Source organism: Somniosus microcephalus, chromosome 7 (genome assembly GCF_052327205.1).
Source record: "Somniosus microcephalus isolate GS21.2 chromosome 7, FLI_Smic_1.0, whole genome shotgun sequence".
NCBI lineage: Eukaryota > Metazoa > Chordata > Chondrichthyes > Squaliformes > Somniosidae > Somniosus > Somniosus microcephalus.
This window is the reverse complement of record NC_140993.1, coordinates 214770110-214786897: the sequence shown is the minus strand read 5'-3', so window position 1 is coordinate 214786897 and position 16788 is coordinate 214770110. Positions and strand designations below refer to the sequence as shown.

The 16788-nt window shown below is 49.5% G+C and overlaps 1 protein-coding gene across 1 annotated transcript in view; it reads right to left on the bottom strand.

Moving 5' to 3' along the window:
- dpys (dihydropyrimidinase) overlaps positions 1-16788 on the bottom strand; it is a 165089-nt gene that overhangs the window by 34895 nt on the left and 113406 nt on the right. The window contains exons 3-4 of the mRNA XM_085993399.1: positions 15763-15942; positions 13232-13421 (exon numbers count right to left, since the gene is read on the bottom strand). Coding sequence (XP_085849525.1) covers positions 13232-13421; positions 15763-15942 — 370 coding nt within the window. The remainder of the gene's footprint in view (positions 1-13231; positions 13422-15762; positions 15943-16788) is intronic.

Here is a 16788-nt window from a genome sequence, read left to right as displayed (position 1 = left end):
ATCAGTGTTGCACGCTGATTAGTGTCACAATCTGCCACATTACCATTTTTCTAGCGAATGCAGGCAATGGGCGCGCGGCCGACCTGCCCACAATGACGCCCGCTGTGGGACGTGGCCATTTTTATGTCAAAACCAGCCTTAACAGCCGATGCCAAGGTGCCGAATTTCATGGTAACTGTGTATATTAAATAGTCCAGAATAGTTATTTTTCTTGCCCTTCTTTAGTTCCGCTGGCCCATGCACCATTTCCCAGTTAAAAGGGTGATCTGTTCTAGTCCTCTTTCTATACTGCCAAACAGCCTCTATTCAACTGGCCTTTTATTACTCACTCTCTGAGAGAGAATCACACCTAGCTTCCACTCAGCAATTTCCTCCATCAGTGCTGCTTTGATCTGGAATTAGCCAGGGGGAGCTACAGATTCTTCAAATGAGACAAATCAAAATAGTAAAGTCATAAATCATCAATGCACAGTGATACAAGCTCTACATGACTCGGTTAGTGCAGTGTCATTCTTCACAGAATAGATTTTAACCTTTAACCAGTAAGGTACCACCGGATACATCTTCAATTAAAACGTACGCCCTCGACAGTCAAGTATGGTATCCGGTGGCCCCTATGAGGCATGTAACCTTTACTGTATTCAACACAGGATGGTAGATACATTCTACAATTAGTGCTCAAGATCTGACATGTTGGAAGTAAATTTTTTGTCAACTTTCATTCGAAGTTAATATTTAGCACTTCATATATTTACTTACGTGTTGTTTTGATGAAGGGTCTCTATCCAACACATTAATCTCACTTTGACAGATCTGCTGTGCATTTCTAGATTTTTCAGATTTTATAGCTAGTTTGGCAATACGTTTTACTGGTAGATCATTATTATAGACTGTGTGCATATAAAAGGACCAGTTTGCAATATTTGCACTCTCTTTCATTTAGTCACACACTCTGCATTATTTCTTCACACAATAACAAAATACTGTGGTGCTGGAAATCTGAAACAACAACAGAAAATGCTGGAAACACTCAGCAGGTCAGGCAACTGGTTCTGACGAAGGATCATTGACCTGAAACGTTAACTGTTTCTCTCTTTACAGATGCTACCTGACCTGCTGAGTGTTTCCAGCATTTTCTGTTACTATTTCTGCATTATTTCTTGATATGTTCCATTGGCTGCTTAATTTACCATTGGCAGTGAATTACACCGAATAAAGGAGAAAGTGGCATTCTGACAGTTCACTGGTAGCTGTGCATAATTACAACATAGAATCATAGAATGATACAGCACAGGAGCTCATTTGGGCCATCGTGCCTGTGCCGGCTCTTTGAAAGATATCCAATCAGTCCCACTCCCCAGCTCTGTCCCCATACTCTTGTCAATTATTTCACTTCAAGTATTTATCCAATTCCCTTTTGAATGTCACTACTGAATCCGCTTCATCCACCGTTTCAGGCAGTGTGTCCCAGATCACAACAACTTGCCACTGCATACTTCCCTCCAGTCTGAAAAACAACCGTTCACCACTACACTCTGCTTCCTGTCCCTTAGACAATTTTGTATCCATGCTGCCACTGTCCCTTTAATCCCATGGGCTTTAATTTTGCTAACAAGTCTATTAATGCCCCCGGGAGAAGGGCCTCTGTGGGTGGAGAGTTGCACTATTTGCCCATTTCTGCCCGCTGATTGCCAGTGAAATTCTTACGCCTGGTAAAAGCAGGCATCAGGCCAGCTTTTACCAGCATAAGAGTTTTAAAAAATAGAAAAATAAAATGTTATCACTCATTTATACATTAAAAACCCTGTCCAATAAGGTAAGTTTATTTTTAGCCCCATAAAGTATATTTTTTTAAATTTCAAAAAATTAAATTTTTGTTTAAAATATTGAATTAAATGGCATTTTAATTCATTTTAAATATGTAATTTAAAAATTTTTAATTCATGAGTTGGTGTATTTTTTAAGTGATTCCCCATTCATACATATTGTAATTCCATACGTACGCAACTCCCATAAGTATGAATGGGGATTCCCTTCTTTTATTGGTTCGCCTGGCCTCTGCCCGCGCGTACCCGGAGAGGCCCAGGATCGCAAGCCTCCGTACCTCCAGGGCCACCAAGTACATTCGTAGATCTTTTTTTACAGGTCAGAGGCGTCCGATTGCAAATGTTGGGCCAATATTTTACTAATCTGCAGGGCTATTGACCATTCTGGTAAGTCCCCTGGAAGTCCTTTGGAGAGGCCAGAAATTGTACCAGGATGTGGATCCAACAGGCCTCAGCCTTTGTTGGTAGTTTCTGTGGGGACTTGATTGAGACAGAACTTCCATCTGCCCCCAAAATGGCCCTCAATGTCAGGAATGTCTTCATTCTCAGCCTGGTTTATGCAAAGCAGCCAGTATACCTGCATTAACCAGCCAAACAAGCCATTAGCCAGAGGGTGCAGACATGAGTGTTAGCCAAAAATGCAAACATTGCCAGAAAATCAGCCCCCCTTTACACGGGACCCAATTGGCCCTTTAAAAAAAACTGTTGTGCCAGTAATGTCAATGATTCTGCAGAACTTGCCCCAAATATAGCTGCTACCCTTTGTTTATGGCTCAAATGCTTTTGGATCAACTGTTTGATTTGACACCAGTTTTTGGGCCATTCACTTCGGTCCCCAAGCTTAACATGCAAAGGCTAAAACACTTCACATAAGAACATAAGAGCATAAGAATTAGGAGCAGGAGTCGGCCATTTGGCCCCTCGAGCCTGCTCCACCATTCAATAACATCATGGCTGATCATCGACCTTAACTCCACTTTCCTGACCTATCCCCATATCCCTTGATTCCCCTAGAGTCTAAAAATCTATCTATCACAGTCTTGAATATACTCAAAAACTGAGCATCCACAGCTCTCGGGCAGAGAATTCCAAAGATTCACAATCCTCTGAGTGAAGAAATTCCTCCTCATCTCAGTCTTAAATGGCCGACCCTTTATCCTGAGATTATGCTCCTTAGTACTCGATTCTCCAGCCAGGGGAAACAACCTCTCAGCATCTACCCTGTCAATCCCCCTCAGAATGTTATATGTTTCAATTAGGTCACCTCTCATTCTTCTAAACTCCAGAGTATAGACCCATTTTACACAATCTCTCCTCATAGGCCAGCCCTCTTATCCCAGGAATCAATCCAGTGAACCTTCGCTGCACCGTGTCTGAGGCAAGTATGTCCTTCTTCAGATAAAGAGACCAAAACTGTGCACCGTACTCCAGATGTGGTCTCACCAAAGCCCTGCACAATTGTAGTAAGACTTCCTTACTCTTAAGAGCAGGGATTAATATTGTGAAGAATGTTTGAGAGCAAAACATTAGAAGCAAAGTTTGTAAATTAACATCTTTACGTCACCATACCAGTAAACATTTCCAAGTCAGTCTGATTGGTGCTTCTGTCCAGGAAGAAAGATGAATGATTATTTCTGTTAAATCATAGCTTTTCCTGCTTTTTGTTTTTAATTCAGTAACACAAATTGTGTACATGTGAAAAAGTGCTGCATTTCTGACATGTTACATGGGGGGGGGGTGCTGGTTCAAGAAGACAACGTTTATTAATGGAAGTGATTGTAGTTGAAAATGCCCGTTTTTGTTCAATTCTTCTTAATACTGTGAACTAAAGAACGACAGCACTTTGGCCTAGAAATTGGGTATAGCCCCGCTTGAGGCGTTAGAACTGGCGATGCGCTAAGTTTATAGCCAGACGAGAGCTATCCGCGCCTGGGGCGATATTGGGTTGCTTCGCCCCCAAAGGGGATTCAGGCGCTAAATCAGCCGTTGCACGGTGCTCTTAAGGCGCAAAAGGTCAGGCGCTACTCAATTTCGACACGGACTGGCGCAGCGCAGGTGAACTCAATTACGGCAAAGCACGAGACCTGCAGGCGCCGGCCGGCTCTTAAAGGGGTGGGTCAGTCAGACTGAGCTTCAACACCCAACGCCCTGTAGGCCTCAGATTGGGCGCTCGCCCTTGTCTGGCGGTACAAAGTTCATCATTATGGAGAAGGTTAGGCAGAGAGCAGAGCGCTTCAGCACTGAGGCTCTGTACCAATTGGTGGCTGCAGTTGAACACCGTCGACAGGTGCTGTACCCGGATAATGGCAAGAGACCAAATCAGAAGGCTTACCGACGATCTTGGAGGGAGGTTGCTGTGAGGGTCAACTCCAGCAGCATGGCGACCAGGACCCCTGTTCAGTGCAGGAAGAAATTCAATGACCTCACACGGATCGTTAGGGTGAGTGATGGTTTACCAAACTTGTGCTTCCCTCCATCTGCAGCTGACTTCGGGCACCCTGCTGCAATGATGCGCCACTGGCCATCTGTCAGTATGCACCCATGGCCCTTTCTGGGCAGACACATGGACAGATGTCTCAAGGCCTCATGTAAGGGCTCTTGCACAATGGGGGGCATGCGATGATGTCTCAAGACCTCATGTAAGGGCTCTTGCACAATGGGGAGCATGCGATGATGTCTCAAGGCCTCATGTAACAGAACCTCCCCTTCTTTCCCCTGCAGTCGAAGATGGCGCAGATTAGAAAAGAACAGCGTCAAACCGGTGGCGGACCTGCACAAGTGGTCACTCTCACGGATCTGGAGGAGAGAGTGCACCAGATACTTGGAGGACGTCTGTCTGGTCCAGTGACCACTGCATCTGCCGACCCCATTACTGACAGCGAGGGTAAGACTCTCACCTTTTCCACCTGTTGCCTTCCACTTGGTCCCCCCGCCAGCATGCATCCTCAGTGTGCAGCCATGTCAGAGCCATGCCGCAATCTGGCATGCCTTTCAGCAAACCTGTCCTTTTGCTAAAGCCACTCTTCCACCTCCCACTTTCAGATGAAGCAGCACCAACTTGGGCTCAACGCGCTGAAGCTGCCAGTGCCAGTGCCACCGGAGGCGAGGACCAGGAGGAATCCGGACCAGCCGTTGCAGAATCCGGGGAGCTGAGACATCTGCAGACTGGGGATAGTAGTCCCCTGGAGGGGAGGGGGGGTGGCTCTGAGGATGAACCAGTTGCCGGACCAAGCGGCATGGAGCAACGCAGGGGGGATAGGCAAGTTCGGCCACCGTCTCCTCGCAGGGCAAGGCAGGTCATCATGACTGCTGCACAGAGTGCAGATGAGGTCCGGCGCCTGGCAGAGATGAGCAAACAGGCCCGGGTCAGACACACGGAGCTGATGGCTGCAGTGGAGAAGATGCCTGAGTCAATAGATTCATTGGCTAGGAGTATGTTGGACTTCGGGGCAACAATGGAGAGGACTCTGCAGGGCTTTGGCGCAACAATGGAGAGGTCTCTCCAGGTGTTCGGGGAAACAATGGACAGGTCTATCCAGGGCCACAATGGACAGGACTATCCAGGGCTTCGGCCCAACAATGGAGAGGACTGTCCACGGCCTTGAGTCGGCAATGGAAAAGACTGTTCAGGGCTTCAGACAATCCCTGGAAAGGTCTGTGCAGGGCTTGTCCGAGGCAGTGGAGCGGTCGGCTCCTGCCTTGTCCGAAGCCATGGGAAGAACTGTCCAGGACTTCTCCGAAGCACTGGCACCTGGCACACAGGTCCTCACTGTTGCCACGCATTCACTTGCTGGGCTCCTCCACAGCCAGATTGACGCAACGCGATGTCTCACTGCAGCCACCCTCTCTGCATCAGATAGGATCACCCCGGGCCCTTCCACTCCCGTACAAGGCCAGGAATCCGTGGAGCCTGCGATTGTGGCGGATGAGCCGAGCCGCTCCCCTCAGATAGCCAGTGTGTCGTCCGACCATGGTGCAGGTGTCCTCTCTCGGCAGGAGACCATTGCACATGCCAGCACTGGGACGCCTGCATTGCAGCTGCCACCACCTGCAGGCCACACTGCTCCCAGCCATGCTCAAAGCAAGCATCCCGCGTCCGCACCCTCCAAGCCCAGAGGTCGGCCAGGCCGTACCTCAGGGGCTTCTGCGCTTCCAGACAGTCGGCAAGCGTCCCCCAGCCTTGAGGCCGCCACTGGGGTGCAATTACGTAGGAGCAGCAGGGCGGGAAGGGGCCGGGCGCGAACGAGAAGTCGTTCTCCCTCAAGGGGCCAGTTGTAGAGGGAGGTGCTGAGACGTTTGTTTGTCCAAATTCACGGACACCCTCACCTGCTGTTATAGGTGCAGATTTTTGTTGAGTTTTGCTGCTTTGCCGAACAGGTCACTTTTATTTTGGCAGTGATGGTTTCTGCTCACTTTACGTTGTTTAGCTGTAATGAAAGACTTTTGTGTCAATAAACAGAAGTTTAAATGTTGCTTGGTGCATGTGACTACTTTCAGTGATGCTGGCATGCAGAGGCCCTCAAACATCCAAAGTGCCCATGAGGTAAGACGCTCATCATTCTGCCACAGGGGCGTCGAGACGAGTCCAGAGGAGCCTCTGACGAATGGACCTTCCACTTTCAGCAGCCCTTCCATCTTCCTCCTCCTCCTCCTCCTCCTCCGCCTGCTCTTCCTCCTCCTCCTCCTCCTCCTCCTCATACTCCTCCTCCTCCACCTGCTTGTGCAGGGTCCGAGGGAAGGTAATGAATGGACGCGTTCGCCTATAAAGGGCATCTGTCACTTGTCGGATGCAACAGCGGACTGCAGCCTGAGCGACAGTCGCATTGTCCCCAATGGCTGACTGAAAGGAGCCATTGGCATAAAAATGGAGGCCTTCAGTCAGTGTAGCCATCACGGACAGAGAGGTTCTGCAGCATTCACGCGGCTGCAGATCCTGACCAAGTAGGTGGCACAGATCAGTAACAATGTCCCTCCAGATTCAGAGCCTTCGCAAACACTGCTCCTCCGACATGTCAAGGCTTGTCACCTGCTGCCTAAAGACCCTCGCAGCCTCCCGTCGGATTGGCCGACCTCCATTGCCCCTCCTCCTTCTGGCCAATCCCGGCCCTCTCTCCCGCCGTCTCTCTGCCCCTTCACAGTGTTGGGCGATGAGGCCGTCGCCCTCCAAACAAGCTCCCATTCCGATGCGAGTTGGTCAAAAGGCTTTTAGGTGTGGTGCTGCAAGTGCTTCGGACAGGGTTGAAGGTCCCAAGTACTGTAAAGCTCAAATCCCAGAACTCCGCTCCACATTAGCTCACCAACTCTCTCCAGCAGCGATCGCAATGAGCAGGCCAAGTGGCAGAAGATTCTGCACTAGAGCTGTCCCCTTTAAATAGCGCCGCCCTACTCCGAGAAGGGCCTGTTAGCCCTCCTTCGAACTGTCACTAATAGCGCTGGGCGCTAAGGCTCCGGGCGCCACCCAATATGCGCTCAGGCGCTCCTAAAAGGCGTTGCACACTGAAATGGCATCATGAGCCGTTTGCGCTCGCGGGCGCGCGCAAACACTTAGCGCAGGCGCTAAATGTATAGTCAATTTCTGAGTTGGCGCTATCCTCATAGCGCTCGCCCCAACATAGGGCTTCGCCCCAATTCTAGGTCTCTTTAGGCACTCAGCGCCGGCGCTACCAACCCAATTTCTTGGCCTTTATATTTGTTGGGTGTCTGATTGCATTGTGATTAATATTCTAATTACTTATGTGGACGTCCAGCACGTCAGCGCTATAGGAAAGCCGCTGCTCCTGCTGCTTTGCAGCCACTGCTATAGTGACATGAGGGATGGGCCAATACTTTGAAAACTTTTAAATTAATACAAATTGCACGGATAGGCCTTTTTCAGCTCACCTTGGGCTTTTGGATTGTTTGTCGATGCACAACCGTGTAACTGAGTGATGTTTCCGAAATGTTAATGCATTATTATGCAGTTCTTTTTTATCCCAGTCATTTCTGACAAGTAATTTATTTTAAATAGAGTTTGTACATGTTTGTAAAAGCTTTTAATTCATTCTACCGTAAACAAACTTGCAGAATGGACATGTAAATGACAAATTAATTTCCATATCGATAAGTGTGAGGTGGTGCATTTTGGTAGGAGGAATAACGAGGCGACCTACTCCTTGGAAAATAAGGCCTAGAAATTCATTATAGCCACTTTTGGGGCGGTAAAGTCGGGCGGCCGCTAAAGTTTGCGCCCGGCGCAAATTCGAGGCCACTTCTCCGATATTCATTAGCTTCGCCCTAAGAGTTTGCTCGAGCGCTAAAACTGGCGATGCACGCCTCTCTTTAGGCGCTAAGCCGGAGGTGCTGAGCGAGAGCGCCGAGGCCGGGCGCAGCGCAGGTGCGGCCATTTCTTGATTGACAGCAGACACCCTGGCGCCGGCCAGCTCTTAAGGGGGAAGGGTCGACTTGGTCTGCTGCCACGCCCTGGATAGTGGAGCCCTGCAGCTAGGCCTGAACACTGCTGCTGGACCCAAATAGCGCCTGAAACCATGGAGAAGGCCCGTGAACGAGCGCAGTGCTTCTCAGAGCTTGATCTGAGGGTGCTGGTTGGTGCTGTGGAGAAGAGACGCCATATTTTGTTTCCGGACAATGGCAGGAAGCCGCCGGCCCGCGTCTACCGGAGAGCCTGGAGGCATGTCGCCACCAAGGTGTCATCCAACAGCGAGGTCCCCAGGAGCGGTGTCCAATGCCGCAAAAAGCTAAATGACCTCGCCAGGATTGTCAGGGTGAGTACCCTTTCCAGTGCCCTCCTCATCCTTGCATGTGCACCTCACATTATGGGCAAAGGGACCTGAAAGCCCTAATGGCCAGCCCTCATGCAGCAGCTATGGGACACTCATGAACATCAATTGCACATTGTGCACTTAACACACTGGCCAGGCTATTCGACCATGGGAGGCAGTGCACACAAGATCAGGGCTACACACTGGCCAGGCTATTCGACCATGGGAGGCAGTGCACACAAGATCAGGGCTACATACTGTACTTAGAGGCTGTCCTTTCTCTTGCAGGCCAAGCTGGCCAATAATAAGAGGAGCCGGACTGCGACCGGGGGAGGCGGACCCTAGATCCAGCCGCTCACCGAGCTGCAACATCGCGTGGAGCGCATCATGGGTGGCCGGGTGATTGGCCCCGTTGCATCTGGAGATGCCGACCCTGGTCTGGGCACCAATGGTAAGGACATCACCTTTTGGACCTCTCTCGTCCCACTTGCGCATCAGATCTACATCCTTTGCCACTGTCCGACCAATGCGCTGAATGCCACCACTCATGCATCCCTCGCTGACGCCCTCTCCTCACTCTAAAGCTACTCTTGTGCCTTCCTGCTTTCAGATGGTGAGGAGGAGGTCCCTGAAGTTGCCAGTGACAGCCCCTCAGAAGAGGAGGAGGAGGAGGAGCAAGAGGAAGGCGGGTGGAAGCTCAGCGGCCTTCTCCCCAGAGGGGGGAAGGGTCGGAGGGGAGTCCAATTGCTGGGCCCAGCGGCGTCCAGCAACACAGGAAGGGTCGGCCAGCTCAGCGGCCTTCTCCCCAGAGGGAGAGTCCGGCCTCCAGTCCGGAGACGGCCAACGCCGAGGAGATGCGCCGCCTCGAGGACATGTCCGCGGACTCGGAGCGCCGGCACACGGAGCTCACGGGGGTAGTGGCATGGTTGCCTGAGGCCATCGAGTCCCTGTCTCGGAGTGTGACCGAGTTCGGGGCCTCACAGGCCACCAGTCGGGCGGAATTCGGGGCAGCTCAGGCAGCGAGTGGCCAGGTGATCAGTGGTGCCGTGCAGTCGCTGGGTGCTCTGATGCAGTCACTGAACAGGTCAACACGGGCACTCACTGCTGCCACACTCGCTGTGTCAGCCAGGCATCGCCAGGGCACCCGGCGCGCTGCAGCAGCACAGCGGTCTGTCCCTCGGCAGATTAGTGCGCATGCTGCAGTGCTGGCCCGGCCGAGTGCCAGTGTCTCAGGCGACCAGCGAGCGCCTGCCATCCGCCAGCTTGCCCCCATTCCTCCAGCTGCCACTGCCACTCCCCCAGTGGAGCTGCCAGGAGCTGCTGCAGTGAATGATGCTGGCCAGCCACAGCTGCAGCATTCACCAGGCGGCCCCTCGACGGCCAGACCTCATCTAGGCCGACCCCCAAGGGCATCTGCCGTCACGACATGTGCCCCTCAGGAGCCTGCCCCCAGCCTTGCAGCAGCTAATGGCCTCACTTTGAGGAGGAGCAGCAGGGCGTGCAGGGGCTGCCAAAGTTTGCAGAAGGCATCGCCCTCGCGGGCCACTAAGTAGAGGGTGTGTCCAAATGTTGTGTTTTCTGGAATGTGTGTTTTGTGAATGCTCCCCAGGTTGTGGGAGTGAGTCATGTGTGTGAGTGTTTTTTGGGGGTTTTGTCTGTTTTTGGTTTTCATGTGGGAAGGGCCCTGAGTTTGTACAATAAACCATTTTATTTATTCACATTGTCCATGTTTGATCTTTGAAGTGTTTGTTGCCTTAACCGGCTGACGGCTTGCGGAGCGGCTGCAATCATGTTCTTTCATTGGCACAAGCCATTCCCTGACAGGGGGCCTAGAAGTGACGGTCAATAAGCCGCCGACGGGCGGCCCTTGGACCTTCTGCCTCCCTCCTGGGCTGGTACTCCTCGTCCTCCTCCTCCTCCTGCTCCTCCTCCTGAGGTGGTGGTCCAACGTGAGGTGGCAGTGCCTGAGTCCTGCGGATAGCCAGGTTGTGCAGCATGCAGCAAACGACGACGAATTGGGAGACTCGCTCCTGCGAATACTGGAGGGCTCCCCCCGGAGCGATCCAGACAGCGGAACCATTGCTTGAGGACGCCGATTGTTTGTTCTATGATGTTCCTAGTCGCTTGATGGCTCTCGTTGTATGCCTCTTCAGCAGGGGTCGTGGGCGCGCGGAGCGGGGTCATGAGCCAGGTACACAAAGGATAGCCTTTGTCCCCGATAAGCCATCCTCTTGGGTGAGGCTGTGCCTGGAACATGTCAGCCACAGTTGTCGGTCGCAGGATAAAGGCATCGTGGCTGCTGCCTGGAAAGCTAGCATTGACAGCTAGGATGCGCTGCCTGTGGTCACACACCAGCTGTACGTTGAGGGAATGGTAGCCCTTCCGGTTGCGGTAATCCTCGGCATGCTCCAGAGGTGCCCGCAAAGCCACATGCGTGCAGTCAATGGCGCCCTGCACCATGGGGAAGCCCGCTATTCTTGCAAATCCCACTGCACGCTGCTGCTGCTTCTCCAGGGTCATGGGGAAGGAGATGAATTGACGTCTCCTTCTGAAAAGGGCATTGGTCACCTGGCGGATGCAGCAATGCACGGCGAACTGGGAGATGTTAGCGATGTCCCCAGCAGCAGATTGGAAGGAGCCGGTGGCATAGAAGTTGAGAGCCACCGTCATCTTCACTGCCACCGACAGAGACGTCCTGCGCATCAGCTGTGGACGCAGATCTCTGTGCAGCAGCTGGCAGATGTCTGCAACCACCTCCCTTCTGAATCGCAGCCTCCTAACACACTGCGCGGCAGACATGGTCAGATAGGAGGACTGCTGGCGGTATACCCTGGGTGGGTAAGGCCTCACTTGGCGACGCCTGTTGCCCCCTCTGCGTCTAGCCAGGGCTGCCACTCTCTCACGGCGTCTGTAAGCCCTTCCGGCATAAGGCTGAAACTCAGCGTTGGCACCCAATGCAGCCCCCATTATATGCTGGCAAACACTGAGATCTCAATGAAGGCAAAGATAATTGCTAAGCTCTGGCCTGAGCCAAAAATACCTGTCCTAGTGTTGGGCCAAAGCAGTAAGCTCTCCTCCTTGGTCTCTCTCCAAAAAACCGTTGCACAAGAGTGAATGCTGCAAAATGGCTGGCCTTTATAGTGCAGGGTAAGTGCCCTTTAATTTGCGCTCCCCGCGGCCTCCCTCAGCTGTGTACCGTTCCACTTCACAGTCGTTAGGGCCGCCCGGCGCACAATGGGGCGGCGCGAGTGAAGTTCCGGTTCCGGGCGCACAAAGGGCGTTGCACGACAAAATGACGTCATGATCTGCACGCGCAGCAGGGCGCGCGCTAAGACTTTGCGCCGGCGCTAAATGTCTACTGAAGTTGGGGCGAGGCGCAGATCGCGCTGCGCCCGGGCGCTAAGCGCCTAGCGCTCGAGATCTACTCCTCCTAAGGCGCTAACGGCTGGCGCGCCCAGCTGAATTTCTAGGCCTAAGAGTCTAAATGGAGTAGAGGTGGAAAGGGATCTCGTGGTACAGATTCACAAATCATTAAAAGTAGCAATGCAGGTTAAAAAAGCCATAAAAGTGCAAATAAAGCACTGGGATTCATTTCTAGAGGAATAAAATTCAAAAGCAAAGAAGTTTTATTAAACTTGTATCGAACTTTGTCTGATTGTCTCATGATTTGAGACGGTGGGGTGGCAATATGGCATTACTGTAAATATGCTTTTAAGTGGTGGCTGTTGCTGCCGTTGTTGTCAAAGTTGTTGCTGTAAACGTTGTTGTTGTTAAAGGAAAATTTGCCCACGGACGAGCAGGTCGCACTCAAAGGAGTTTGTGGCCCACTCAGTACAAAAAAAAGTTAGAGGGAACATTGCCTGTGACAACCCTTTTACATGGTTCATATCAAATTAGCCTCAAAATCACAGACAGGACAATCTCAGCCCCAATCTCTTAGAAAAATCTTACAGTGTATGCAAGGTGACTGGAAACATTAAGTAAGCTGAATAATGAAAATTGAAATATTGGAAAAGTATTTTATACTTTAAATCAGGATTACAGATTTACATGTTGTTATTTACAAGAGTCCTGATGAGTCCTGTCCAGTGTAAACAGGTTCAGCCCAAGTTTGAGTCCAAGTCGTGGGTCAGTAAGGGGAACTGCAACTGGTGTGAAAACTCCTGGATGGGTGTTGGGTGGGGTTGGGGGTGGGCTGGAAGAAATCTGCCAGGATTCCTGCTCCTGTTCACAATCCGCCAAGCTCCTTCTGGAAAGTGTGCACGTGTGGGCACTTGGCTGTGATCACTCCCTGTCCCCATAGTTGAGTGGTCTGTCAACAATCACAGTCTCGGCATATACAAGAGTATAGGAGTACTGCCTATGGAGTTATAGGTTGAATTCACCCAATGGTTCCAAGGGAGGGGGTATGCACAAAGGATGTGCGGATCAGAGATAAGCTACAAAACTAGCATTGACAGTTCCTTCGAGTGTCACTCCCACTGGGAGCGAGGGATCAGTGAGTTAACCCTGACATTCCAGTATGTAACACTGCCATTGAGTCAGATGGGGAGAAATGTCAGAAAATTGGGGGAAAAAATAAACATTCATTATTTGTCAACCAGCTATGTAAGAAAGAAAAAGGATTAAATGTCTACAGTTTCTCACCTTCTCTCCGTGCCCTGACAATCACATTAGCTGCAGATTTACTCATTACATGGACTATATAGAGTGGGCAGTTAATACAACTGGCTATAGTAATTGCCCTCTGTGTGGCTTCAGCCTCCACCTCCTCAGGTCGACAAAGTGCATGACCCTCAGGCCCAGTGATTCCCATTGCGAGAATCTTTTTTGCACCCTGCAAAAAAAAATGATGGGTGGCATATTATTTTAAGAATTTAGTTGTACTGTGTATAGTTTTTAAGGTTTCTCTCTGTTTGATATTATTGTGATAGAAAGTAAAAGTCTTCTATAACTTACATTAGTCTCACAATTCTCCATGCATTTCTCTATTAGTATTATTTTCTGAAGGTGTTTATTAGAAATTGAAAGATACTGGGATCTCAGAAAAGTCTGGTTTCCTAAAATCCCACTGAAAGACCATCGCCAGGCAATGTCATGTTTTTCCAACACTTCCTGTCTTTATATCCCTCAAGTTCTAGATGTATAAACCTCTAAATAATATGGCAATTCAGTTTACACAGAACTGTTATATTTGAGGGGATAAATCCACTCAGTTAGATGGAAACAGAATCTTATTTTATTCCCCATCTCCAATTTTTGAACTTATTTCCACTCTACTTTGATTTCCCTAAACCATTCACCATTTGATGACCAACTGACCAGGCAAGAGGCCTAGTCCAAGGCCCCTGCTAATGGTGCTCTGTAACCAGCTGCTAGGATGTACACAAGAGCAGGTGGGTGACTCACATTACTTCTGACTCTCACCCTCTCTGTAGGGAAGCACAGACGTCTGCTCAGTATCTCTCCAATGGGCTAATCGAGATGATGCCCTTATGAAGTGGGGGATAATGAATCTGCATCTTAGCACTCTGATGCTGCAGTGGTACAACTGCATTGTTCACTGGTGGTAAGCTTCCAAAACGTAAGGTTTAAGATTCCCTAGGCAACCCAGGGGTATGTGCACTCCAACAGCAGGCCTCCGGAACATTCCCTGTTGCTTATTTGATTGTGGAGAGACAGAAAGAGAGCACAAAATCCCCTAACTGGAAAATCGCAAATTACTGGACACTAGGATGTAACGCATATCTATACTTTGGGACGCCATAAGAATGAAGGAGGTTGGTGCAGCAATGTACTGTAGTGTAGAGCAATGCCACTTTTATGCAACAATAAACCGTGCACAGTGAGTTCTATTCTCATAGTGATGCACTGTTTCCAATGCTTTCTCCTGAGTCCCCCCAAGGATCCATCCTTAACTCCTTCCTCTTTCTCACCTACATGCTGCCTCTTGGTGACATTGTCATGAGGTTAGCTTCCATATGTGTTTTCCACCACCTCTCCCGACCCCTTCACTGCATCTGTGTTGTTAGGCTGATTGACCCACATCCAGTCATGGATAAGCCTCAATTTCCTCCCGCTAATCAATGGGAAGACCGAAGCTATCATCTTCAGCCCCCAAAACAATCTCCATACCCTTGCTACTAATTCAATTCCATCCCAGCCAATGACTCAGGATGAACCGCACTGTTTGCAACCGCAGTGTCCCATATCCTTATACCATATCCTTGCTGACCTACATTGGCTTGCAGTCCCCAAATGCCTTAAATTTAAAATTCTCATCCTCGCATTTAAGTCTTTTCATGGCCTTGCCATCCCATCTCTGTAACTTCCTCTAGGCCAACTATCGCTCTCCGCAAACCCTCTGATCCTTTGACTCTGGCCTCTTGTGCATCCCCCCACCCTACTTCGCATCACCATGAGCAGCCATGCCTCCAGCTGCCTAGGCCCCATGCTCTGGAATTCCCTCCCTAAACCCTTCCACCTCCCTCTCCTCCTTAAAACCCACCTCTTTGAGTTTTTGGTCAACCCTCCTAATATTTCTTCCTTTGGCTCATCGAGTTCCTTTTTCCTTATGTCTCTGTGAAGCGCCTTGCTTAAAGGTGCTTAATAAATGCAAGTTGTTGTTGATTTGTACCATCCCATTCTAAAGATTGAACCCTTTGGCTGACTGCTCTATTTGCATCTGTGCCATCTCATATTGGAACTGCAGAGGTTTACAGCACAGAAGGAAGCCATTCACCCCAACGTGTATGTGTGCCACCTCTTTACCGGAGCAATCCAAACTAATCCCACTGCCCTGCTCTTTCGCCATAGCTCTCTGCTTAACTCTGCTTAACAGTTTCCTCTGCTTAACAGTTTCTCCATTTATCCCTTAAAAAATAGAACCATGATTAAAATGATCAATTTCACAAAAAAAGGTCAAGGTAAGAGAGGAGAACTCAGCATTCTAACAAATTTCCAATCCTGGTTTAGTACAAAGCAGAAAATGATTCATATTCTCGCACTGCAAATATTGAAAATGAACATTTTTCCAAAGTGGGAAGAGTCAGCTTTTCATTTGAATTTCTTGGCTTGCAACAAAAGCCACTTTACTCTAAAAAGAAAAAGACATAATTTGTCCTACACACAGACGTACCTTATTATTCAAACAAGGCTGCAGCTTAGTTCAAACCCACCTCTGCTATTAAATGTCCATTTTCAGCGTGAACCTGAGCAATCGCTCCCAGCTCCTTACACTGGCAGAAAGCAGTGTACAGCTCATTATCCTGAAGCATAAAGACATCTTTATACGCCATGAACATCTTAAAGGAATTCACACCCCTCTCTTTGACTAGAATTTCCATTTCTTCTTTCACCTGTGAAGAGGCAGAATAAATGGGAGAGTTTACCATTCTGCGAAAGAAGAGCAAAAGCTGAAAAAATCCCAAGTGCAGGATTTACGGTTCCTACCATGGGAATGGTCACGGAGCTTTCTACTGCTTTCATCACATTTTTCTTTGAACAGACTTATTCCCTGTTTTTGTTTTTTCCAGCTATCTCTCTTTCTGTTCACTCTCTAACTCATCGAGTGAGACCTGATTCTATCACTAGTTTGAGCTGACTCTCGGAGCTGCATAAGACCACTCTTGGTCCGGAGATGATCTTTCCTCTGACCATTCCTCCTTGAAGAGAAGCAGCTGCTGTTCACTTGTTACACCGATACACTCGTTTCCAGCACAGGCACGATGGGCCGAATGGCCTCCTTCTGTGCCGTAAACATCTATGATATGGCTATTGCAGGCCAGAATCAAAATTAAGCTCCCAATGGGAAGGAATACCCTTCCAGGAAGGGGAAAAAGATCAGTCGTGGACGGCTCCGCACACTTCTCAGAAGCTGAATAAAAAGAAAAATGGCAGAGAAACAGGTTGGCTGTGAACCTTGTTAACTGAAAATCATACACAGCATGACTTGGGGTGGGGAGCGGAACAATATCGTATTAAAATCCCAGGTTGAAATCACCTTGGATATGAAATTTCTATGTCTGTTGTGAGAAAGTATTGATTAGTTTGTAACTAGTATGTAACAGATTTGTGACAAAAGGTCATGTCTGGTGGCTACTTGCTCCTTCATAAACACTCTCGTTAAGGACAGAAAATGCTGGAAACATACAGCAGGTCAGTCAGCATCTGTGAACAGAACAGAATGTTAACATTTAGGCCTA